Source organism: Neolamprologus multifasciatus, chromosome 13, assembly GCF_963576455.1.
Source record: "Neolamprologus multifasciatus chromosome 13, fNeoMul1.2, whole genome shotgun sequence".
NCBI classification, from domain to species: Eukaryota; Metazoa; Chordata; class Actinopteri; order Cichliformes; family Cichlidae; genus Neolamprologus; species Neolamprologus multifasciatus.
In genome coordinates, this window is record NC_140451.1 from 25,341,165 (window position 1) to 25,368,166 (window position 27,002).

The window sequence follows — 27,002 nt, forward strand, 5'->3', positions numbered from 1 at the left end:
CTCATTCCCTGTCTTCATCAGTCAGGCAGGTCTTTCTTTACCAGTGTCATGCCACTGGTAAAGAAAGAGGGGGGGTAATGTCTAATATCTTTGTTTATATTGATAAATAGGCTGTATTCAACAGCATTTAGTGCCACTGTCTCCAAACCATGCATACATAGCAGGTCTTACTACCATCTTGCAAATATATCTTTTCACTCTTGCTGCTATCCTTTTCTCACCAATCACTCCTGACACTCCACCCACTTCACCCTGTCTGTACTCTCTTCTTTACCTCTCTTCTGCACTGCCTGTTTCTTTGGATAGTTGACCTCAGGTATTTAAACATGCAGAACAGTTTGCATCCACCTCAAATGCCCCTGTCCTTAGTCTGTCTTCCACATTATAGTGAATTCACTTAAATATCTTTATTGAATTGTTATGTTATATATATTTTTTAATTTGTGCTGCCATCTTGGGCAGATCTCTTTTGACAAAGAAGTTTTTAATTTCAATGAAACTTTTTTACCTGGATAAAAAAAAAAAAAGCATTTATAACAGTCACTTTGACAGAACATGATTGCAACTTCTACCTTTTGACAGGAATGTTATTTCTGGCTCAAGATGACTTGATATCATCCGTGAAAGATATGTTTGAGATTTCTTGGGCAGATCATAGGCCAATAAGTCAATTACAGCAGTTTAAATACTGGCAATCATTTTTTGGGCAAATACCAGAACCCCCTTTCTTCAGAATTTGTGACAGCCTGGTAAGTTTCATTAAGGTGAAATACGAATAAAGGAAGCAATTAATTACCCTGCTATTTCTGATCATGCTAAAAAAAAAAGATGATATGCTATGTTTGAACACTGTGATAATTGGGGAGACTTCAAAAACAATTTAACCAAAACAATGGGCTCATTACTTTGTCCTCTTTCATCTCTCACTCTGAAACCTCTTTAATTCCAAGTTCCAGTTTGGCTTTTGCAATGCAGAGCAGTTCCCCCCCCCCCCCCCCCCCCCCCACAAACACACACACACACTTTAACATTATGATGCTGAAATACTAATATAATATGCTGATATAATAGAACAGATCCAAATTATGGGAAAAATGAAAGTGTAAAGAAAATGAACAAGAGTTCAGATAAATAATTAGCGAGGCAAAGGGATAGAGGATCAGAGAAACAGAAACAGAGATGCTCATTATCTCTCATTTGTAATCATCAGTGCATCCCACAGTAGAAGCAGGGAATAAACACTGTAGGGATGAATGCAAGATAAGTATTTTCCCATAGATGTATAACATTAAAGTCTAAGTCATTACATCAAGTGAATTGGATTTAAAACCTTGTGTGATTAATTTTTACTTGCTGAGAGCATGACTCCCCACAAGTGTTTCTTTCCAGAGACTGTGGAAGTGAGAGTGAATGGCAGAGCCCCGAGTCACAGGAGGTGAGAAAGAAATTGAGAAAGATGGCAAGAGAAAGCATTTAAGACCTAGTAGAGAACTTGAGTTATTCCCATCTGATGTAGAGGCAAAAGGAGACAAAGAGAGCGAAACTGCAAAACGAAAAATATGTAAAGGTCTTCATCTTCTATTAATTTAAAAAGATTAATCTTGCCAAAACGTAAATTTCTACTTTTTAGACACTACTTGCTGGCTCCATTAACCTTTCCTTGTTTGGGGTTATTGCAGGATCAACCTGATATGGACCACAGTATTTAATGGTCGGTTCAAGCTGGACATAACACAGTCTACATAGTTTTGCATGAGATGAAAGACTGGCCTCGCACTCCCCTGGACTGCAGGTGTTTAAAACTTGGAAGGAGCGATGGAGGTAAGGCGTCTGTGATCTTCAGTGCTGTTAATGGTTCAGGGGGTGTATTGATTTTGGCTGAGGCATGTTTGGCTGACTAATCTTTGGACGCCTCTGTACTGGAAAGGTCACGGAAGCTTCTGGTGCAATCATTACAGAGATGAGCTTCAGGGAAATGTGTATTCATATACTGTACCACAAATATCAGGGACAGATCGTAGATTTATGTTTGAGTTATCATTTTTAGTTTAGGTAGTCATTGTAATGTCGTGAGATGCAGCTCGCCCAAAATAACCTTTGAAACAGTAATAAATTTGCCTATTTTCCGACTAGAAAAAAACAATAAATAATTTGGACTTTTATAGCTTTGTGACTAAAGCTTCATTTATTATTCAACGAGCCCAGCGGAACATTTTCTCTTGCATAATGAATGTGGTTTGTGTTAATACTCCAAACAGCAATAGCATGGGTTGTTTGAGCAGATGTAGTTATTATAATTTAAAGGATGGAGAAGTAAGCCCTGCATATACTGGCTTTGAGATGTCGAGGCAGTCATTTTTTTCTCGATGTGATTAAAGAACTCATTTAAAATGTATTTTATAGTCAAAGCACTGTATGTGTTACTGTCTGTTAGGTATTTTCTTCATTGGGAATAAAGCAGGAAAACCCCAAGAAATGTTTACTCCATGATTTACTGAAACTTAATGAAACAAATGGTTTTCATAAGCAATCTTGAGTAAATATGAGTTTCTCTGAAGGGCACATAAATTCTTTAATTTCAGAAGCTTCTTCACAGCAAATATGTTCATATGTTCCTCAAATGGGATGACATGATCTTCTGATAATCAGGGTATGAAATACTGTACGAGCTTCTAAAAGCATCTCTTTGGGATAACTTGCCAGCAGCATACCCTTTATGATTTATGTTTTTATTTGCTCCTTCATATCTTGTAAGTTGTTGTGTTGTTATGAAACAGGTACTCAGTGTGAATGTGGCAATATAAGGAATTGTTTCTTAGAAGAAATGTGCTTGAAACATTGAAAGTTTTATCACAGAGTGTATAAAACTCACCTTCTGCTGCCCCTTGTGTGCGGAGCACTGAGTTATGGTTTCACAACCTGAGCTCCGCTTCGAGAGTGTTAAGGCCAAAGCAGCGTGGTACTGACTCTATGCTGCTTTTGCACTACCATGTTGGATGTTATCAAGGATCACCGTGCATAAATTGGTTCTTTCTATTGTGCTGCACGGCACTATACAAAAGACAGAAAAAATGTACTTAACAAGCAAAGTTTTTCGGTTAATGCTTTGTGCTTTGTGCTTTAACCTAGTCGCAGCCTGGGATCACTTTTGATCCACTTTAATAGAAATAAAGTGTTTCATCAGTCAGACACCTTTGTAGTGTACCAGCTAATGTGATGCTTTTCCCCAAGGTTAAAACCTAAAAGCCTTTCAGCAAGGTGCGGTGGTTTTGTGGGCTGACTTGGCCCATCTTCATCTGAGTTCCCTCATTAACCTCAGTGCTCAGTATTCAGCCGGCGTCTCCACTGATGGCTCCTAGCCGAGAAAAATGTGAGTGAAGGAAACAGAGCTGCAGAGGGACTGAGACCGCTTCACAAATATTCTTGACTCAGCATTGTTTAAATGCAATGAGGCGTCACAAAAAAATTATCAGCCACTTGAAAATAACACAGAATGAGTTCAAATATAACACAGAAATGAATGGAAGCTAGGTAGTATTAGCCTTTCATGTCTAATAAGGGCGAGTTTTCTAAACCTTTGAGAAAACAGAAGAGAAGGTCAAACTGTATTGACTGTGAGGCTGTGTGATTTAATATACACTGATTTTTTTTCAGGCTGCATGTCAACATTTGTGTGGACAGCCCAGGCTCCTTGCCGTAGCAACCACCAGGATGAGGTATAAGTCAAGTCAAAGTTTATTTCTATAGCACATTTTAAACAACCTCAGTTGACCAAAGTGCTGTAAAGTTTCAGGAAATATGCAGTTATATGTGTAAGAGTCACCAAATCAAACAATAAAGATACACTAAAACTCAAATAAAACAAGTAAATAAGACTGTGTTTGCATAATAAAAGCCAGAATACTCTGCTCGACTAGACAAAAAAGCAAGCGCGAAGAAATAGTGTTTTCTAAAGTGCTTAAAATGATTGAGAGACTGGGCAGCTCTTATGGAAAGAGGTAAGTTGTTCCAAAGATTAATGGCCACCACTCTGCTTTCTAGGAATGTCCGAGAGGAGCTGTTTTGTAGAACTCAGTACTCACTTAGGATTGCAGGGTTTAAAAGTTTCAATTAAGAAAGGGATACCAAACCACTGAGACTCCTAAAAACAACTAATCAAATTTTAGACTGGATCCTGTGTAAGGAGGCCAGTATAGGTAGAAGCGTTCACACCATTTCTTTGAAATGTGATAAAGGATAATCTTGATGATTGGATTGGCGGTATAAAGTAATCCATGTATGAAATGACCCTGATAACTTTCTATACAGCAATGTAGAAAACTGAGTATTCTTCAAAAGCAAATTTTATAATACACTTACTAAGCCAAGTGTACAGCTCTGACATATGGCTTGCTGTAAGTTCTTTTTTTCCAAAAAGCACTGAATCTTAATTTTAATCTTTAATTATATCTCTATGGAGTGTCTGAGGAACATTATGCAGTGCATCTAAATAACAGATGATACACTGATGTCATTATTTTTTTTATCCATGAAAGGTGTGGAAGTGCTTTTTCACCAGATCAGCAGTTAATAGTAACATTAGTTCTAACCGGGACTGAAAAATGAAAGAAACTCATAACATCCATCTGGACAATGGAATTTGGGGAGTCATCAAACCTCCACTGTGTTTGGACCTTTTTAATGGAAGTATCCAACAAATATTATGACCTGTTGTGTGATACAGACCGTCCAAGACGTTTGCAACAAAACAGCACTTGTGATGGTTACTAATGATCTTCTTACGGCATCTAACAGGGGATGTGTTTCTATACTTGCTCTGCTAGGCCTCCGTCCACCATTCAATACCGCTGCTCATAACATCAAACTGAAATAACAATGCACTGCTTGTATTCAATTAAATTAAATGAGTCGTATCTGTCTGTTAGATTTAATAGATTCCAGTTTATTCATCCAAATGGCTCTGTGCTGTGACCAATACTTTCTTTTCTTATCCAATATTATTAGAAGACATCGCAAAATATTTTAATTGCTATTCAGATAGTACTCAACTACATTTGTCTATTAAGCCAGACGGCAGAAAGTAAAGTACAGGCATGTCTTCAAAACAGGCTTGGCCTGTAACTTTCTTCTCCTAAATTTGGACAAACCTGAAGTTATTGTATTCTGTGCTAAAAAATGTATTAAATTTATTGTTTAATCTGGTACACTTTGATCAGCACATATGTGCTTCAATGGACACATTAAACACATATGTAGGACTGCTCTCTGCCATCTGCACAATATTTATAAATATCCTAGAAAGAAAATTAGAAATGTCCTGTCCTGCATTTCTTTATGTTGAGGCTGGAGTATTGTAATTCATTATTAGCTTCTCTTAATTGTCTCCCTGTTAAATCAAGAATTTAAATTTCTTCTCATCACATACTGTCTTGAAAGCTCAGACAAAATCACATCTCATCTTTATACCATATTGTCCCAATAGAACACTTAACTCTCAGACTGCAGGCTTACTTGTGGTTCCTAGAGTTTCTAAAAGTTGAATGAGAACCAGGCTGCAGCTATCAGGTCCATCTCCTGTGGAACCAGCTCCTAGTTTGGATTCACGAGAAAGAAATCTTCTTTTTTAAGACTGGGCCTAAAACTTTCCTTTCTGAGAAAGATTAAAATTAGGGCTGGATCCATGAGACCCTAAAATCATCCACTAGTTGTTCTGCAATAGTATTAGGCTGCTGGGGAACATCCCATGATACACTGAGCATTTTTTTTTTTTTGCACCACTCCCAACGTTCCACTCCATGTGTATATATTAAAAATCACCTGTGCATGTCATTTAATTTTGTCTTCTCCATCCTAGAGTTTGTTTTTTGACCTCTCTTTCTATACTTTCTTTTTCTTTGTTCTCTTTCCTTTCACCCTCCACCAGTCAAGGCAGATGGCTGTCCTTCCCTGAGCCTGTTTCTGCACGAAGTTTTTCCCTGTCGAAAGGGAGTTTTTCCTTTCCACTGTTGCCAAGTGCTTGCTCATGAAAAGCCTCTGTTTGTTGGGGTTGTCTCTCTTACACTTTAGCTTACCATGAAACAAAACGGTCATTTTGGAGCTGTTGCTGTGAGTTGGTGCTATGTAAACAAAAATGTATTAAAATGAGCTAATTGTTTTAGTGTGTGAAATTCTAGTCTTTTAGTCTGTGAGTTAGCACTTTGTAGCAGAATTGGTAGTTAGTTCATAACTTAGCACTCTGCCCTCTTACAAATAACCAACATAGCAGGGCCCAAAGGTTTAAAAAATATGGAATCAAAAACCTAATGGGTGTCTTCATGGTGGCAGAATCCATCTTTTATACAATCTTTGGCTCTGACTAAGGAATACTATCAAATCTAGACTAAACCAGTGAACATTTTCTTTGACAGCACCCTGAATTCCTCCCATGCACAAAATAAAATAAAATCTGAACACCCTCACAGCCTTATATATTTCTCGCTATTTTATTATTTATTTTTAAGTGGCACCCCAATCATATTTTCGCATAATAAGCAGAGAATACATGTGTTGTCATTCTTTGGCAGACTCCCAGCATTAACACTAACCACAGTAATGGAAGTCAGTGCATGCAATTAAAATGAACTGTTTTTATTCCAGTGAAGCAAAGTGCTCTGGCTATCCACCACTAATCACTTCAATGTGTAGATGGTGTGTGAGACAGAACTTGCATTGCTTATATTATGGGGAGCTGCCTCCCCTTTTTTGGAACAAGAAAGCAAGTTTCTGTATTGCAGCTCATTAAAATTTAGGGTGAAGACATCTGTAGATTATAGGAATATAGTATAGATTTAGGCATTCAGTACTAGCACACGGGAATAACTGAAAGGAAATTAATACAAGTGAGTGCATTGTCCTCTAACTGGAAGTAGAACCGATTGTGTGTGTCTCTGTGTGTGTCAGTACAGTATGCATGAGTTTACCCAGAGGCCAATTAAAGTTTTTAGGCTCTGTTGCTTCTCTGGCACAATGACACAACCAAAGGTAAGGAAAGAGAGGTACTGCAGCCTCACTGCATCACTCTGCTGTGATGCACCAAGGGGGATGTGTGTGCGTGCGTATGTTTGAGTGCAGTCAGAGGTACATGTGTCATAAATCAGGGGAAATATAAACAACTGAAAAAAAACTGTCAATACTCAAGTTTGTGCGGTGGGAAGAAAATGAAGAAAGACAATGCAGAACTGGAGGTGTAGGCAGCAAAAAAGTGTGACACAAGTGGAGAGAGCTGACAGGTTAAAAGAAGAAAACACTGATATTTCATAGTGTGAGGCAATTGCCAAAAGAAGTGGAAAGAGAAAGGATTGAAGGGATAAAAAGAGGTTTAAGATTAAGAAAAAGGCTGAATAATGTTTATTGGATAAACACAGATGTGTCTGTTCCTCCTGTCGTCAGAGTCTATTGATAACGGCGTATGCTTTACAGAGGGGTCTTTCCTCCCTCTATGACTATGAATCAGCTTCACCTCAACTCTGTCCATCCCCTCTCTTTCTACCTCTTTCTGTGTGCTTTTCAACCCCTCCTCTTCCCCTCCCTTCTCCTGTTCCTCACACTCACGCTCTCACACGGGGGATGCCTGAATCGGTGGAAGTCCTGATCAGTGTTGTCGGAGTCCCTCGTCTGCTGAGGGCAGAGCCTAAACCCAGTCTAACCCAGCTCAGCAAATACTGAAGATCTCTGCAATATCATGAGAAGGAGACGCACTGGAAAGAGGATTTCTTGCAGCCGGTGGACATTTGTCAAAAGTGTTGAAGACAGGGACAGTCTCATTTTATAACCAGAGAGGTATGGTGAGAATGAAAACTGTTTGTTGATTATTTTGAGGAATGCAAAGCTTCAAACTGGGATTTTGTGTTTAAGTCATTAAAGACACTGACAGAAGAGGATCCACCAGAGCTGAATATTTATAGCAAACCACTTTGAAAGAAAAAAAACCCCACATTTTTATAATTGCAGAGAAATAAGTGTATTTATTTTTCAGCATGTGCAAATTGAGTTAAAATTTGAGTGTACGTGATGCAGCTGAATTAAGAGTTGTTTTAACCTATTGGCTGAGGATCAACAAGCTAAATGATTTTTTTTTTTTGGCAAGAGTAGAAGACCGCTGAACCAGTTGCCCAACCAACCAGCCATGGAGTTACGAGGAATACGTGGGATAGTAGGTGGCCAGGACACAAAGTGTCAGGGGTCAGGTTTTGGCTATCCAGTCACCGGGATTCCAACCAGCTCCGTAATAACAGCTGTGCAGCAGCATGACTACTCAGCCAGCGTCTGGCTTCGCAGGAGGGATAAACTGGAGCATGTAAGTTCTGATACTGGAGATGAGGTATTAGACACAGCTGAAAGAAGAGTGAAGTCTTAAGTAGAATTTAAGAATAGTTAAAAACATGTTGTGTTTTTCATATCCACTGGACATGTTCTCACCCTCTGACCCTTGGTTAAGCCTTTCAGAACATGTAATTTCAAAAATGGGATAAAATGGAAGAGAAAAAAATTAACATATGATTGTCTTTTAGTGTTCAACTATTACAGACTGATAGCATGAGGGTGGTGTCACTAAATTATGATAATATTTGAGTGGAAACTGTTTCCTATAAATGCACACCCAGATTGTAGGGTGTGGGCTGGAGTGTTAACAAGAAGAGGCTGCTGTGGAAGGACTGGACAGAAAAGTATATATTTATATAAATCTGAAATAATATGTTGAGACAGTGGACTGTTTGGTGGCCATAATGCAGAGACAAAATTCAGGATACAACGGAAAGCTGAAACACTAAATAATTAATTTATTGATGGAATTCTAATTATTTGGATAAGTGCAGCTCCTTATGTCTGATTAATAGAAATCTAAATTAAATTAATTACTTTGTTTTTTGTTATTAGCAACAAAAGGAATTTAAGTTAAGCAGAGGCAAAATTGATTGTTTATTATAAAGAAATGCTCATAATGTATATATAGACCTGCTGTACGTTCATAAAATATTTGTCATGTCACATTTAAACTGTCTTGAGTTACTTCTTTTTTTGTTAACCATACCCTCTTTCAGTACTGTAGGTTACAATGATCTACATCTAAAATGTATCCTTATAGAAAATGTAAATTTGTGTAAAAACGAATACAGAAACGGGTCTGATATTAATGAATCTGCTGAGCAACTTCAACTGTAAACTACTGCGTCTATAACACATCAACTTAAGTTTCTAAATTTTGCAAGCCGAGGGGGATTTTGTGTTGTAAGTGAAGGAATAACCTGAATTTTGCTTTATATCCAGCAACGCTTTTCTTTTACACCTTTGTGATGTTCAACAGTTACTTTTGTTTTCTATTAGAAAGGAGTTTCTATTAGAAACATCCTCAGGAGACTTGCTGCTCCGACGTAAACTGAATCAACATTCTGTGAAGGCCTTCCAGGTGTAGAGATTTAGCGTCAAGGAAAGGAATGGAAGAGGTGTGTGTGCTGAATATTTGATGCTGGGGGGGACAGTGCCACGTCCAGAGAACTGCTGCTAAGTCTGTCTGCATAACTAACTAGAAGGATGAAGCAGCCTGTCCCCTTTCTGCACACCCACACACATCTACAGAGGCACTGAATCACACAGATACATGCACACGCATACTGTAAGTCTGTTTTTACAGGCCGGGAGAGCACACACAAAAGCACTCAGAGGCCAGCAAGTTGGCCGTCAAGCCTGAAAACAGAAAAGACATTTTGCATTTTAATACACTACCAAGCAGACATGCAGATAAACACACACTCATTCACTCTATGCATTATTCAAAACAAATTATAGCTTGAAGGACAAAAGCAAACTTTACAGTGTACAGTGATTTTATTTTCTGTAATTGCATAACATTAAGTCTGTCTCTTTCTAGCTACATCTAATGTAAACGATGTGTTGGCAACACAGTTTGACAGATATGATTTCTCATTCGAGTCAAGAACAAACCCGTTATTGTTTTATAATGAGATTTTCTTTAACTGATGGAGCTTGACTTTACATTTAAGAGCAAGAGTTTTTCTGCTGACAGCGATGACAAATGTGGTGTAAGTTCAAGGAGAGATAAGAAGTTGGATACTGAGAGCCTTAGAGACACAGAGTGCCAGTCACAGTGATGTGATTCAAGTCACATCTTTAGCATATTTTCAAACTCCAAGAAGGTTTTTTACTCATTCCAAGTAAAGTCATCAATCTAAGAAATCAAAGACTGATTACAGCCTCATGTTTTCACCTGGTCACGTTGTAACTTGGAATATAAATATTCTGCAGTTGTCCAAAAGTCCACTTAAAACATATACAAAAACTGTGAAATCTGTGAACATTTTGGCACGACCCTGTCCTCAAAACAGTACCAGTGAATAACTGACTGTTTATCATTCCTCATTGATTAATTAAAAATTGATTGTGATGCTTGAATCATCAAAGAACAACCAAGAAAATTCATTTTGACCACAAGGGGAAGGATTACTATTACAGCACCTAACAGCAAGATGCACGGATCAGTTCAGTATGTATGGTGAAATTTCATTCCTTGCTACGTTTTGAAAGTATGATAGTGCTGCATTTGGACTAAACATCATCTTCTGTCCTTATTTGACCAATCTCATGCAATTCATTGAACATATTTTACTGCTCATCCAAGCGCATCACCTTGCTTTTAGTTATTACTCGGTAGCTATGCATATGTGTTATCTCTTTTCCTCTTATCTGTGCTGAGTCATTGATTTTGTAACAGATGAGTTTACTGCGGTTGCTTTCATTAAATTATGCAAGTTTAAAGAGTACATTACTAAAGATGGGGTCTTGATATAGTACGCAGTGGAGCTACTTTTGCTTCTTATCCTGATGTAGTTTAATTTCTAACATTGCCAAACAAAATACAAATCATGCAAATAAACAAATCATTCAGCAAATAATCTGAATGATTATCAGCTGAAGAAGGTGCTTGGTGCTCTATCCAGCCTTCTGCTTTGTAGATCCTCTATTGTTTGTTGATTGACTGCATGCATTTTTTCATGAGTACATAGAATTTCATACAAGAGGTCAGAATCATAGACTAAGTAGTTCAAAAATATTTTTTTTGTTTCTTGTTGTAGTAGACAGGTGTGGCTGTTCTGCACCTTGTAGTCACACTCATTCATCTATCTGGTTTCAGGTGCACATCCCTGCACCTAGGGAGGTGAAATGCCATTTAAAGTTTCTCTTAAGGCAGATACTGGATCTTCTCTGTTCACTGTGTGCTCATAAGACAGTCTTAAAGAAGATGAATCAGCAGCTGAGAGCCAGGGCAGGAGGCTAACTGTGAATGAAAGCCAAACCTCCAGGAGGAATTTTAAGAATTGGCAGCTGAAAGTACAGCTGGCTCCACACGCTGATTGCATTTTCATTTTCATACTGGCAGTGCTGATGTATAGATTCATATCTGTGGTATTATTGGTCAAACTATATGGGGCCTAGGGGACTTCTAGCCTCTTATGCAAGTTTATTTGTTATTGTTCTTGGCTGGTGACCCAGCGTTTTGTGTTTTGGACTTTTGAATCTTAGTATTAATCTTAGGCTACGTTCCCACTGCAGGTCTTAATGCTCAAATCTGATTTTTTTTGTCTGCTTGTTCACACTACAAATAAAATGTGACAGCAAACGCGCTCTATTGTGAACCCTCAAAGCGGCCCACATGCGCAAAAGAAGATGCTCTGTTTAGACCCAGACCAAACGGTATTGTTTGACTGATGGCCCGTAATATAAAGACTTGTTTTGGACTTTACATTTCCCAATTTAGCTTTAAGTTGTAAAGTTATTTTGTTATTTACATATGGTCTAATAATTGTTCTTATTGCTGTTTTAGAGAGGAGCGGTGCTTCAAAGGATAGTTGCAGATTTCTATCAGAATCTGCAGATTATACAGTGCAAATAAAATGTTCACGTTTCTCCAACGCTGTATTCCAAACAGTTTCACTGATATCTACACTGGATGGCCAGGAAGCGTTCACGATGTCTTCTCGGGTGCTTCTCCGGCGCTGATAATTGGCGTCTGTCTTGTGTCGGTGACATAAAAGACGGATTTAATGCGACATGACCGTTCAAACAGCAGACGCTTTCTAAAACGTCAGATATGTATTGGATTCAGTACCACATACGAAAGTGACCCGGATCGGATTGGAAAATATTGGATTTGTGCTGTTCACACTGTCATACCATGATGGGATATGGGTCACATAGGGACAAAAAAGTCGGATTTGATGCGCTTTTGCCTGCAGTGTGAACGTAGCCTTAGAGTATTAAGCTGATTTCTGGATGTTATTATGTTGGGTTTTCTTGTTTAGTCACTTTAGGGTCATCAGTTTATTGTCCCATTCTTTAGTGTTCTCCTCCTGTGTTCTTACACTCACCTTTGTTTTGTCCTTAGCGTTGTCCATGTTAGGTCTGCCATGTTTCCATTTTTGTTGCCCTCTGTGTCTCTCGCCCTCTCTTTTGTATCCCAGTCATGTGTTCTGTCTGTGTGTTCATCCTTGTCTCCCCTGTCTGTCATGTGCTCCCATGTTTGTTTATCCCCATCCTGGTGTCAAGCCATGTCCTTGTCTGTGTCTTGGTATGTGTGCTACTTGTCTCATGTGCATTGTGTTCAGTTTTGCTCTCCCTGTCTCATTATGTGGAAATTTGTTCCTGCTGTGTTCCCATGTGTTTCCACTTCCCTCATCATCCCTCGGTGTCTATATTGTCTCTGTTTTCCTCCGTCCTTTGCCAAAGCCCCTCTTCACCTACCCTTGTGTTTCCATGTTCCTACTTTTCCAGGATTTCATGATTAGTTCCTCTTTCATTTTGGTTTTCTTATTTCGTTCTGTTTTGACAATGAGCCTAAATAAATGGCTCGCCTTTTGTTAAAGTTCATTGCTGCCTACGTTGTCTGCATTTGGGTCCTCACTCTCCGCTTCACACGGTCTGCTGCCTGCAGATTGTGACATTATTATGTTTCTTTCTTTCTTTTTTTCCCCTATCCCTCTCATTTGCTATTTTTGTGGGCTGGGCAAGTGAAGATGATGAAACTCAGGGAAAATATTTATTTGCCTCAAATGAATAAGAAAGTTGGGTTGATTTCTCAGTGCACATGAGTCAAAGTATGAAATATTATTAGACATATATCTTATGATGAACTTTTTTATCTGGAAGTGATGAATGATGCTGTGAATCGGCTGAAGAATGAGGGGTAGGAAGATTACACCCAGGTTTTGACACGTCCATCTGTAACACAAGGTTACCCTGGAAGTGGGAAATGTAGATGTAGTGACAAGGTAGAAATATTTTTAGCTGTGTGAAAATTTCTGGAAATCAATTTGAGAAGCTGTCTATGAAGCGAATAACAACTTATGATTATTTATGATAAACCTCCAGATTTAATACATAATAAATAATGTTATATATGTGAAACATTTATACTGCTTAACTAATTTATTAGAGCACCACCCAGTGTAACGATCTGCCACAGCTGTTCTAAATCACCAATATGTTTAATTACCAAAAATCACTTTCACATTTTTATTTCATTTGTTTATTAAGATGCCAAATTACACTTACTTGCATGTCACTAACAGAAAAAAAAAGTTTTAATAGTTAAAACTTATGCTTGATCTGACTTCTTAGAGAGTCCAGAGTCCAGGCTCAAATTTGAGAATAAAAATGAGAATTCAGCAATTTGTAGTTTATGTAATTTTGTAATTTTAAAATGTAATTTTAAGTTTAGTCTTTTAGTTAAAGATGTTTTGACTCATTTTTTAAAACGTTTGTATTTTCTTGTTCTTAAGAACGGTGTTCTAATACATTTATTTTAAGCACTTGAAGGAAAATTATTTCCATTGCCTTGCAAGGTGGAACTGTTTATATACATTTCAGATACTAAATGCAGAGACACTAAACCTGTGGTCATCAAATGAGGAGAATTAACTTTTTAAAAAATATGATTAATTTGAAAGAAATAATAATCTTGGTGTATAAAACTGAGCATAATGTTAGTTCAAGCAGGTCACAAAATCAGGCTCACCTGGAAGTCCCTGCGTCCTGTTGGGAAACATCTTACATTTGTGCTGCTGCTTCTGCAAGCTGCTTTGCAACCCACCCTCCACACCAGCTCTTCTGTTTCATGCTATTTCTGACCCAATCAATGTCTGTTGTCATTTCCTACTGTTCAGTAACGGTGTATTGCTGTCTTTAGGTATTCCACACAGGGCATGGAGGTCCCACAACAAGGCCATACTGCCAAATAACAATGATTAAATTTGTAATAACAATCCTGTTTCACATGCAGTTGTCCTAAGAGAAATATGATGATGCCTGTCTTACTCTTTACTATCTTTACTATTAGTAAAGCAGGAAAGCCTTGAGTCCTTTTTTCCTTTTGTCAAGTTAAGTGCTTAAAAGGCAGGCCTGATATTGAAAGTCTGGGAGACACTGATGTAGAGAAAATGGCATGTGGTCTAATAGCTGACAAATATCTCCTTGTGTTATATTCTGTAGCACCATATTATTCAACCCTAATGGAGGTGAATGGGACTCCAGATCTTTCAAAATTCTACAGCACCTTCTTTTTAAACAAAAACTTGTGCTTTAGAAACTGTCAGCAATTTATGTAACAGACATAAATACATTCACAAAAACACAGTAATGAATCATTAGGACACAGGAGGACATTTGCCTCCTTTAGGCGATCCTAAAAGATTTCTTGTCATCACTTTCAATCCTTAACCACCCTCAGATAAAAGGTTGCCCTCCGTGGAGAAAGTGCAGCCTCATTAATGCTGTTGTCTCATGCGTTCATCCCCATTACTTGGTGATGACCTCGGGCAATTGTCTCTGCCTTCAAAGCAGTGAGACCTTACTTTTTCAGTTCGAGATGGACATGTTTTCAGAATTCTGGATTCCTTTTATTTTTAATTGGTGAGTTTTGTCTGACAGCAGGGAAACAGACTCATCTTGAAGTTTGTGCTGAAACTGTTTCTTTGCTGTTCAAATTCAACCATGAAGCAGCCTCTTCATAATGCTGCTCGAAGGCTTTGATCTTTCAGTAAGATGTTCCAGTCTGATTGTTTACTCTTAAACAACAACAACAACAACAAAAATCACCAATCCACTTTCCCCCTGTCAAGCATCCACATTACATTTAAAGTAAAATCGTTGACCGGTTGATTAAAGGTGTTTGATTATAGACAGAATACTCTCATTATGTAGTGGATGGAAGATAAACAGCAAAGAGAAGCCAGTGATAAATAAAAGACAACACATTTAAACTGCTGCAAGCGCTGATCAAAGTTAAGGAAGATTTACATTGGAATTATTTTCCTACCTAAAGATCAGCAGAAATTAGGGCAAGAAGACAGATGTCTTTATATCTGTGAGAGTTGTTGTTGTAAGTGTATTCAAACTTTATAGTCAGTATGTAGATACCTTTGGCCAGAAGCTTACTATCATCAATTACCAACACTCTTCACTGTGTTCAATACCAAGTACCAATTAAAATTGATGCTCGGGGTTCTTGGCTCCTTTTAAACAGCTTGGCATGAGTTCATCCTGATTTCACTTCAGCATCAACTTGACCTTGTGTGGAGGCTTCATGCTTAATTAAAGTTTACCTCTTGCCTGTTTACAGCTAAACTGTACTAGGCTGCAACTACTGTATAAACATAATTGACACGACATAGTTCTATATAGTCCATAATTAAACTTGAGATGCTACCATAACAAACCTTGAAAGAAATTCAATTAAAGCTACTTTCAGCTGCTCCTATGCACAAGAGGTCACCACAGTGGGTAGATCCACAGTAGATTTCTTGCATGTTAATCACTTCTACATTATAAAGTAGGTGTTTCTAGGAACTAGATATTTGTTTTCCTAAATGGGTAGCATTCCTTGTTTACTTTGGTTGTGTTGATGGCTGGTTGTATTTCAGTGGTTTCTCTGTATTTAAACAAGCTATTTAAGGTATGTAAACAATAATTATCCCAAATTAAAACAATAATTTCCATCCATCCATCCATCCATCTTCATCCGCTTTATCCGGGGCCGGGTCGCGGGGGCAGCAGCCTAAGCAAAGAGGCCCAGACCTCCCTCTCCCCAGCCACCTCCTCCAGCTCATCCGGGGGAACACCAAGGCGTTCCCAGGCCAGCCGAGAGATATAATCTCTCCAGCGTGTCCTGGGTCTGCCCCGGGGCCTCCTCCCGGTGGGACATGCCTGGAACACCTCACCCAGGAGGCGCCCAGGGGGCATCCTTACCAGATGCCCAAACCACCTCAGCTGGCTCCTTTCGATGTGGAGCAGCAGCGGCTCTACTCTGAGCCCCTCCCGGATGGCCGAACTTCTCACCCTATCTCTAAGGGAGATGCCAGCCACCCTTCGGAGGAAGCTCATTTCCGCCGCTTGTATCCGCGATCTCGTCTTTTCGGTCACTACCCACAGCTCGTGGCCATAGGTGAGGGTAGGGACGTAGATCGACCGGTAAATTGAGAGCTTCGCTTTTACACTCAGCTCCCTCTTCACCACGACAGACCGGTGCAGCGTCTGCATTACTGCAGCTGCAGCCCCAATCCGTCTGTCGATCTCCGGCTCCCTTCTCCCATCACTCGCGAACAAGACCCCGAGATACTTGAACTCCTCCACTTGGGGCAGGACCTCATCCCCGACCCGGAGTGGGCACTCCACCCTTTTCCGGCTGAGAACCATGGCCTCAGATTTGGAGGTGCTGATCCTCATTCCCGCTGCGTCACACTCGGCTGCGAACCGCTCCAGTGCGAGCTGGAGGCCCTCACCCGATGAAGCCAACAGAACCACATCATCCGCAAAGATCAGAGATGAGATTCTGAGGCCACCAAAGTGAAAGCCCTCCGCCACTTGGCTGCGCCTAGAAATCCTGTCCATAAAAATTATGAACAGAACCGGTGACAAAGGGCAGCCCTGGCGGAGCCCATCACCCACCGGGAACGAGTCCGACTTATTGCCGGCAATGCGAACCAAGCTCTTGCAACGGTTGTATAGGGATCGAATGGCCCGTAGCAATGGGCCAGACACCCCATACTCCCGCAACACCTCCCACAGGACACCCCGAGGGACACGGTCGAATGCCTTCTCCAAGTCCACAAAACACATGTAGACTGGTTGGGCAAACTCCCATGCACCCTCAAGTATCCTCGAGAGGATGAAGAGCTGGTCCAGTGTTCCGCGACCAGGACGAAAACCGCATTGTTCCTCCTGCATCAGAGGTTCGACTAGCGGACGAACTCTCCTTTCCAGCACCCTGGCATAGACTTTCCCGGGGAGGCTGAGGAGTGTGATCCCCCTGTAGTTGGAACACACCCTCCGGTCCCCCTTCTTAAAGATGGGGACCACCACCCCGGTCTGCCAGTCCAGGGGTACTGCCCCTGATCTCCACGCAACATTGCAGAGGCGTGTCAGCCAGGACAGCCCTACAACGTCCAGAGCCTTCAGGAACTCGGGGCGGACCTCATCAACACCAGGGGCTCTGCCACCAAGGAGTTGTTTAACTGCCTCAGTGACCTCGCCCCCAGAAATTGGCGGGTCATTCCCCTCATCCCCAGACTCTGCTTCCTCCTTGGAAGACGCGTCAGTGGGATTAAGGAGGTCCTCGAAGTATTCCTTCCACCGCCTGACAATTTTCTCAGTCGACGTCAGCAGCGCTCCGCCAGCACTATACACAGTGCAGGTAGAGCACCGCTTTCCCCTCCTGAGACGCCTGACGGTTTGCCAGAACCTCTTCGAGGCAGTCCGAAAGTCTTTTTCCATGGCCTCTCCGAACTCCTCCCACACCCGAGTTTTTGCTTCAGCCACTGCCCGAGCCGCATTCCGCTTGGCCTGTCGATGCCTGTCGGCTGCCTCCGGAGTCCCACAGGCTAACCAAGCCCGATAGGACTCCTTCTTCAGCCTGGTGGCTCCCTTCACCTCTGGTGTCCACCATTTGGTTCGGGGATTACCACCACGGCAGGCACCAACCACCTTGCGGCCGCAGCTCAATGCAGCAGCTTCGGCAATGGAGGCGCTGAACATGGTCCATTCGGACTCGATGTCCCCCGCCTCCCTCGGAATGCTGTTGAAGCTCTGCCGGAGGTGTGCGTTGAAGATCTCGCGGACTGGGGCCTCTGCTAGTCGTTCCCAGCACACCCTCACTACGCGTTTAGGTGCACCAGGTCTGTCCAGCGTCCTCCCCCGCCACCTGATCCAACTCACCACCAGGTGGTGATCAGTTGACAGCTCAGCCCCTCTCTTTACCCGAGTGTCCAGAACATATGGTCGCAGGTCTGGTGATACGATTACAAAATTGATCATCGACCTACGGCCTAGAGCGTCCTGGTGCCACGTGCACTTATGGACACTCTTATGTTCGAACAAGGTGTTCGTTATGGCCAAACTGTGATTAGCACAGAAGTCCAATAACAAAGCACCGCTCGGGTTCAGATCAGGGAGGCCGTTCCTCCCAATCACGCCCCTCCAGGTCTCGCTGTCGTTACCCGCGTGAGCATTGAAGTCTCCCAGCAGGACAACAGAGTCTCCAGGTGGAGCACCTTCCAGCACCCCCCCCCCCCCAGGGACTCTAAGAAGGCTGGGTACTCCGAACTGCCACTCGGCGCATAAGCGCAGATGACAGTCAGGAGCCCAAGCCGTGCGTAGAGGTGAGCCCGACTATATCTAGCCGGTACCTCTCAACCTCACGCACTAACTCAGGCTCCTTCCCCACCAGAGAGGTGACATTCCATGTCCCTATTGCCAGTCTTGGCAGCCGGGGGTCAGTCCGCCAGGACCTCCGCTCCTGGCCGCCACCCGGCACACAATGCACCCGACCCCTATGGCGCCTCCTGCGGGTGGTGGGCCTGCGGGAGGATGGGCCCATGTCTCCTCTTCGGGCTGTGCCCGGCCGGGCCCCATGGACTAAGGCCCGGCCACCAGACGCTCGCCCTCGCGCACCCTCCCCGGGCCTGGCTCCAGGGCGGGGCCCCGGTAACCCTATCCCGGGCAGGGTAAACTGTTCCCTCGGTGTTTTTTTCATAGGGGTCTTAAAACAATAATTTACTACCTATAATTGCTCATTCTCACTCTTTCATGAGTGGTTGAATTAACACAAATCTGGCTTGGTACACATACACACACACACATTTATACACTCACACATGTATACCCTTAATTCACTATTCTGTTGTATAGTCCTGCCTTGTTCATTTAGTTTACTTCGACTGCTTTCTGGTTGGATAGATGCTTATTTGATTTTCTTTGTGAATCACATGACTTTTGTATTTGCTGTTGATTTCTTTTCTAAACCCTTTAAATTAAATTTTGATCTTTAGTGATGCTGCGAGTTCTGGCATAGTTTGTAGCCTACAGGAACAGTAGGGGGAGCTATCACCTAATATGAAAACTTCATTGTGTAAATTGATGTAGATTTTTAATTCAAAGGATTGGAGCTATAACATTTTGGCCCACTGCATGCATCAGACTGTCAGTTTCCAGGTGTGTGATCTATATACTGCACCATGATAATGAATACCATCTGTTTCAATTCTAATTAATTAAACATCTCTTCAGGACCTGACAGTTTGAGGCATGCTGGCTGTCATTTTCTACATGTGAGCTTTAAATCTCCTTTAGTTTAACTGGCTTTCTTATTTTCATTCCTTTTTTCTCTTTGTTTTATGGCATCTCAAAATTCAGCCTGTTTCCTCTTTCTCTTTAATCACAAAATTGGCTCAGATTGCTTTGAAATATAATCAGTTAATAAATACACATTACATCAAAATTTTTAATACATGAGATTTTTTCTCAACTTTGTAATACTACAAAAAGACCTTCAGTATTTATACTGATATGTTATATATTTAGGATTTACTGCCGAATCAATTCAGGCCTTGAATAATGTGATAGTGCACTCAGGGACATCATAAAAACGATTTTGCTGTCTTCAAAGTCAGAAGGGGTCTTTTGAGGTCTTTGCCTGTTGTTTGACAAACTGCCCTTGGCACAGAGAATGGAGTGCATATCTGTGAAGGGGAAGTGACTGACTAAATTAGTAAATAAGTAAATCAATAGCATTCCTTATCATCGAAAAAAAGTCTGTATACTTTATTTTTTCCCCAGATTTTTAAAGATGGAAAGAATCTCTAACAAGATTACTAAAATCAAATTTGATGGTAATCTGGTTAGATGATTTACTTATGATTTTGTAATCTGAATACATAATCCCAGTTACATGCATGTTAGCCATTTTTGCCCAACCCTGTTACACATACACAACTACCCCCTCACAAACCACCTGCCGAGACAGAGTAATGGGGAAGATACACTGGAAGCCATAATCGTGCTTTTTCATGAATTGAACTAATTAGGCAATTAGCTGAAACTCATTAGACTATGTTTCTGTACCACAAAGCTAAATTATCTCAGCTGTGAAAGTGTTACATGAGTACAGAGCCCTCACCGAATTGTGAAATCCACATTATCTTAAACGTCCAGAAGGATTTAAGCCTTCTATGAAACCTTTGTGCCATCATCTCTCGATCTCTTAAGAGAGAAGCTCTGCTGGTCTGTTGTAGCTCACAATGTAGATTAAAAAGAAAGCTTTCATGTTGACATTTCATAATCTAATTTGATGCTCTTTTTATCCCCCTCGACTCCACTGTTTTCTAGAAATGTTTTCTGTTTAATTTCACTGGCAAACACTTCATAGCTCTTATAGTTCAAATGCCGGAGGCTCAGTAAACTCTCATGCTTCAGGAAATTTCAATACAGCAGAGCAGAGATAAGAGTGGTTACAGCTCATGAAACTACTCAAGTGCAATATCTTTGTATATGCTAGAAGGGATTAGTTTATTGGATGCTTGCTTTGACTACACTGATAATAAAGAGACTCTGTTGGAGTAACAGAACTGCTGCTCATGTTATATTCCAGCTTTAGAACTTTTCTTCTCATCAAAACGATGGTAGATTTATACCTGCAACCCTGCAAATTTGTTCAAAACATATACATGAATGTATGGAGTGCATTAGGTCTGTGCGTTATTCACTTTCTTGATAATTCTTTGATTTATCTGAAATTCTGAGTTTTCAAACCTCCTCAGGCTATATATCTTCATTTTTTAAATTCAGTCCCATTTGTGTTATTTAAATTGTTATGTTGCCTGCAACAAATACAGTAAGCTACTGTTTATATTAATGTAACAAATCTTTTAAAAAGTTGGTGTTTTTAGGGTTTTGCACACATTTTGATAATTAATCAATCAAAATAATACAACCACACATTAATGTGCATAAGAGAGATGAACTGTGGCCACATCTATAATCTTTAAAAACACAGACTGCATATAAATGATGGAAGCAGCTTCTAATAGCTTGCAAAGATGCATAGAAAGATCCATGCATTAAGTAATTCTTTTCAGGTACGTTTATTGCTTCAAGAGTTTCAAGTTTTATTAAACAAACCATAAAGAAAAAAATGACTAGCGTAAGCAAAGCTGTTAGATGTGCTTTAGTAATGATGATGAATGAAACTGTGCATTAAAGTTGCATTAAAGTCGTGTAGTCGTGGCAACTTATGTTCCTTTGCTGATGAAATTCATGTTGATCCTTATTTCTGAGTCGCTGTAAAGTGACTGCCTCCTGCTGGAATTTCTGTCATGTGTTCCTAATTTGTGGGACAGTGCCAGATCTAATTGCACTACTTGAGTATCATGTTTACGTGGAATTTCATATCAGAGTGCAGCTGTGATATACCAGCAATATATAGGAGAGTAGCGAGTGATCAAACCAATGCAGCATCTTCCTCTTGCTGCACACACAGGCGGCATCACATTGTCAGCTAACTGACACTAACAAGAGAGACGCAACTTGACCTCTTCATGGAGTGTGGCAAAGGAAATCCGGAGCTGATACCGAAAGGCTGGATGTGAAATGACCTGAATCTGACATAAAACTGTCAATCTAAGACAAAGCCAAACAAAGTCTCCCTTGATTTTTTTTGTTGTGCACAGTGCCAAGTCAGCTTGAAACTCACAGTTCTGCAGTGCATCCAAAACACAAAAACACACCAACTTCAGCAGATGGATGGCACTGCTGAGTGCTGATACTGCATCAGTGATGCTTGTGACAGATGCTCTAATTATTTTTGTGCGTGAAGAAAAACTGACAGATCTTGAAACTGTGAGAATGTATTTAATGGAACACGGATCAGCATTTCTATAAATATTGTGTCGTTAAAATATTGTTTAAGGTGTGCTTTGCTGCTGTGATGACCCCCTTTGAGATTAATATGTTCCTGCTGTGGAACACAAAGACACATATAGACATTTCAGAGGCAAGTAAAGCTACTGTTATACAGTACTATTGAAACATTTGGAAAACTGATCAACTACAGATTACATATCTTTTAGAGCTTCCAAACAGCACATGCATCCTTTATCCTGCAGAAGGGCAGATGAGGGAAATGCTTTATATCTGAGATTGGTTGCACTTCAGTGGTTTCTCTGTATTTAAACAAGCTATTTAAGGAACAACAATTATCCCAAATTAAACAATAATTTGCCACCTATAATTGCACATTCTCACTCTTTCATAAGTGGTTGAATCTGAGAGTTTACGTCAAACAAGTTCTCAGTCATTTCCTCCGAGAAACACTTATTTTTGGTTTAGTCAAGAAGGCTGCCTGGATACAGAGGACAGGAAGCAGGAAACTAAAAACACCTAATTTGCTGCTTTTAAAAGACTTAAAGGCTTGTGCAAATAAAGTTTCTCATGCTCCTTTATATGTGCCACAGTTACACTGTACGCTGACTTGTTATAAACAAGTGTTTAATTGATCTTCTCCTGGTTAAAAAAAAATTAATCTGGAGTGATGTTGCACTTGCTGCCATTCAGGTCATTGTACTGTTTTATACTTAAGACAATCAATCTTATAAAAGTGACTTTATTGTGCAAATACCATTTGAGGCAACATGAATATTGACCATAGGTGTGAACATGAGTGTGAGTGGGTGTCTCTCTGTGTGGACTGTGACTGAGTGGGTTCCCTCTGGGTAATCTGGATTGCTCCTACAGTCCAAAGGTATGCAGTTCGTGGGTTTAACTGGTTATACTAAAATGCCCACAGATGTGAATGTGAATCATTGTCTGCATGAGCCCTGCAGCAGACTGGCAGCCTTTCCTATGCCCTGCTTCAGCCCTGTGGCAGCTGGGGTAGACTCTAGCCCCGCACAACTCTGAGTTGGATAAGCAGAAGAGAATGGATTGATGGATGGATACTCCTGAGGGAGAGATTATTTGGGTGCAATTGGAGTGCTGAAGAGCTATTGTCAGTGCAAGTTATTAAAGCATATGGGTGGTTGGGTGGGTGGGGGGAAAAGCTGTTCCTTAGTCTGTTTGCATGAGTATTGTATTCATCTGTATCATCGGCCTGATGGCAAAAGTTGAAACAAAGGGTAACGGGAGTGTGACGTGTCTGAAATGATGCTGCTCGTCTACTTCCTCAGAAGAGTGGTGTAGACATCTTCCAGTTGTGGGAGCTCATTTAGTATGCAGTCTTCACCACACGGTGTAGGTCATCCGCTCAGCTGCTTTAGCAGCTTTAGTACCGCGTCATGATCATGTTTGTGAGGATGCTCTCGGTGATGGTTCTGTAGAAATTCAGCACCAGTCCCTGGGGAAGATGTGCTTGAAATACTACACTCGAACAGAAAGAGTCTTGAATGACTGTAGTGAATGATATGGTTTTTATCACCTTTGTAGGCACTCGATCAAAAAGGAATAAAAATTGCTTGTCTGTCAAACAAATAACAGTTTCAGTGGGCTGTAGTCACTACGCAGGTAGCTTCCACTTCCTAGGGAAGAACTGTCCTTGTTGTTTGCTTGTTTTTTGACCAGGTTTGAGGACTGAAAGTCCATGTCAGGTGGCTGGACATGGTAAGTCCAACAAATTTTAATCTCTGCATACGCTCTGCTGCTTAAGATACTGTTGGGATTTGGGCTGTGTTTACTTTTTTATATGACTCTCAAGTCTTGTCATCTTCCATTTAAATAATCAAGAACATGTCTAATAATACAGATTTTAAGCTTTTGTGAGTTTCAGCTAACGATCATCATTGTAGCCTTTCATAAGACTGGGTACTGTAACAGTGTTTGTTTATAGGCAGTAAAGCTATCGGATAGCTAGCTGCAGGTGGACCATAAAAGACACAAAGGTAATGTATTCGTAAGGGCTTTAACAAAGAAAAATGGCGCATTGACTTTAGTGTTTTCTGCTCCATTCTCTGCTGGTCTGTTCTCATTGTTTTAAAAATTGTTTCACATACCTTCCGACTGTTTGGCCATTTTCTTGTTTGTTTGTTTGTTTTTATTTCAGTCTATGGTAAGTTTAACAATTGATGTCTGATAGATTCTAGACCTTAAAATATATACTCCCATCTATCGCAGGAAATCCCAGAAATGTGAGCTGTTACTAAGAGGGGATAAGCAGGAAAGGAAGAAGAGGAGGAGAGCCTGATCATCTATTTATTGTTTAATCCTCCATCTATATGGGAGAGACAGAAATTGTCTGACAGTTGATCTTCTATTTAGCTCTAATCACGAAGCCCTGTTTCTCTTTGTCTCTTATTTTCTTATGCCTACTGCACTGCGATGATCGCCAACTTAAAAAGCGTACTAGCACCCCCTGCTGGCTCTTCTCTGTCAGCACACAGCTGCAGGGCAGACAGACTTTAAAAGATTTACTATCTATACCCTGCATCTGAACAGGATCTGCTCTGCATTACAATGTGCTGCCGATGTATTGCTTTTGCATACTAAGAAGTGTAAAATAGCATTACTTTGTCATATCTCTGCTTGCAGTCAGTGAACGAAACTGCGCTGAGATGTCTTGAATCAATGCAATTCAGTTGCATTGCTGTGTTTCACTAGGCTCACTGCCTGCACTTTGTTTCATGCTGTGCCTCTGCAATTCCATCATGTATTGCAATTCTGTTTTAATATCTGAACAAACTGGGTTAGTATTAAAACCAATAGACCTGAAAAATCTGATTAATCACAGAAAAGAAAGAGCGGGTGTCACTATCACTATCGCAATAATGCAGGGTAAGGTGAGACAATATAAGCAGGAGAGGCAAGTGGATGTACAGTGAAAAGAGAGGAGAGTCCGAACATCTATTTATTCTCTATTGCCTCCCTGTTTTGTGGGTCTGTATGGAAGAGTGGAGAAATTTGAGCTTTCTATTAGAGAGAGAGAGGGTGGTGAGACAGCACAGGGGAGGGAGCGGGAGAGTGAGAAGGAGGTGAGCAAACATGCGATATGGTGGGATGAGAGGAGGAAAGGATAGAGAAAGAAAAGTGAAGAAGGAAGCTAGAAGACAGATAGCTCAACAGATAGATAGATCTATATATAGATAGACAGATAGAGGTGTGTCCTTTTATGTTTTCATTCATGCAGTTGTAGGAGAGGATAGGAGGAGCAGCGCTTTCCCTCTCTTTCATTCTCTTTCACACACATATGCACGTGCACTTACAAACACCAACACATACATTTTCTCTGCCGAGAGGGATGGACTCTCCTCCCCTGTGACTCCCAGGGAAGAGAGGAAGCAGCGGATTTTGCAGCTCACACACATGGACACATACTCTTTCTCTCTCTTTCATCTCGCTAATCCGGAAGAGCACATGTGTTTCAGAGTGGACTAACAAACAGAGGGATGCGTCATGAAGGTGGGCTCTCTACTATAAAATTTGTTTAATCTAAGCAGGAGTGAGTGAGTGAGTGGTTCTATCTATCTATCTATCTATCTATCTATCTATCTATCTATCTATCTATCTATCTATCTATCTATCTATCTATCTGGTGCAACCTGTGTGCTGTATGAGAAAGTCATATGTCTCTTTGTTTGTGTCAAGTGCTCTGATTGTTCTTTGGCTGCAAGTGTTTTTTCTGTTTTTTGTTTTCTTACTTAGAGTGTGAAGATCAAGTCTTGAATATAGGGTGTAGCCATCAATGATAGTGGTGCTGTGGGTTATTGTACTTTGCCTTTACTTTATACTATTCTCTGATCTTTGTTTATAGGAAGTAGGTCAAAAAATATCTTGAAATATTGCATGTAATGTGAAGTCATCCATGCTTTGGCACTGTGCATACTCATTCACACTTAGACCTAAATACAAGGTGCTGTATTGACTTGGTCTTGTGACTATTTTATCCACTGCTGTCTTTGGCAATCAGTGGAAAATGGGATTATAAGTGCCTTTCATTACTTTATCCATAAACTCAATGTGATTTTCTGCATTTCTCTGTTATTCTTTATACGAATCTTATTATATTTTGAGGCAAATCTGTGTACGGTCATCCATGTCACGGTAGTCTTTGGGTTCAGAAATATAAAGAAGTCCTGTTGCCTTCTTTTCAAGCACTGGAGATTTTGAGGTAACAAGGTGGGCTTTAGTAGGTGCATTCATACTGAGTGGATGGTGACGATGCATTAAAAACAAAATGTGGTAAAAAAAAAAAAAAAAAAAAAGAAAAGAAAAAAGAAAAAAGAAAAAAGAAAAGAAAAAAGTTTTAACCCTGTATATTAGGACGCTTTCACATTTTTTCTCTCATGCCTAATTAGAATCACAGAAAGTAATTGATGTATTTTTTATATACATACAATTTTTAGATAAGTTGGATGATATGATTAGCCCTCATTTAGCTACAGCTACAAAGCTACAGGACTACATTCACAATTGTATTGCCTGGCACATAAACTAATAATAAAAACACACACAATGACATTACTCAATGCCGACGAACGTTTTTTGATCTGCATATTAATTTTGTATGCATTATGACTCATTATGACTCATGACATCTAGAAAATATTGCTAATGGAATGCTTATGAATTCAGATTATAATACTGGCTACAAATGTAGCGATTTACAATTATTTGTTTATGGGAAGTAGTTATTAGTC

General features: G+C 40.4%; 1 protein-coding gene across 2 annotated transcripts in view; it reads left to right on the forward strand.

Moving 5' to 3' along the window:
• Positions 1-6,651: 6,651 nt before the first annotated feature.
• The window catches only part of LOC146505645 (inactive phospholipase D5-like), an 86,236-nt gene continuing 65,885 nt past the window's right edge, over positions 6,652-27,002 (forward strand). Inside the window, exons 1-2 of one of the 2 annotated variants that reach the window (XM_085182347.1) lie at positions 6,652-7,818; positions 8,131-8,335. In XM_085182347.1, coding sequence (XP_085038473.1) covers positions 8,165-8,335 — 171 coding nt within the window. In that variant the 5' untranslated portion in view covers positions 6,652-7,818; positions 8,131-8,164. Of the gene's footprint in view, positions 7,819-8,130; positions 8,336-24,877; positions 25,765-27,002 lie in introns of those variants that run through there. The other variant, XM_085182348.1, reaches the window with a different exon arrangement.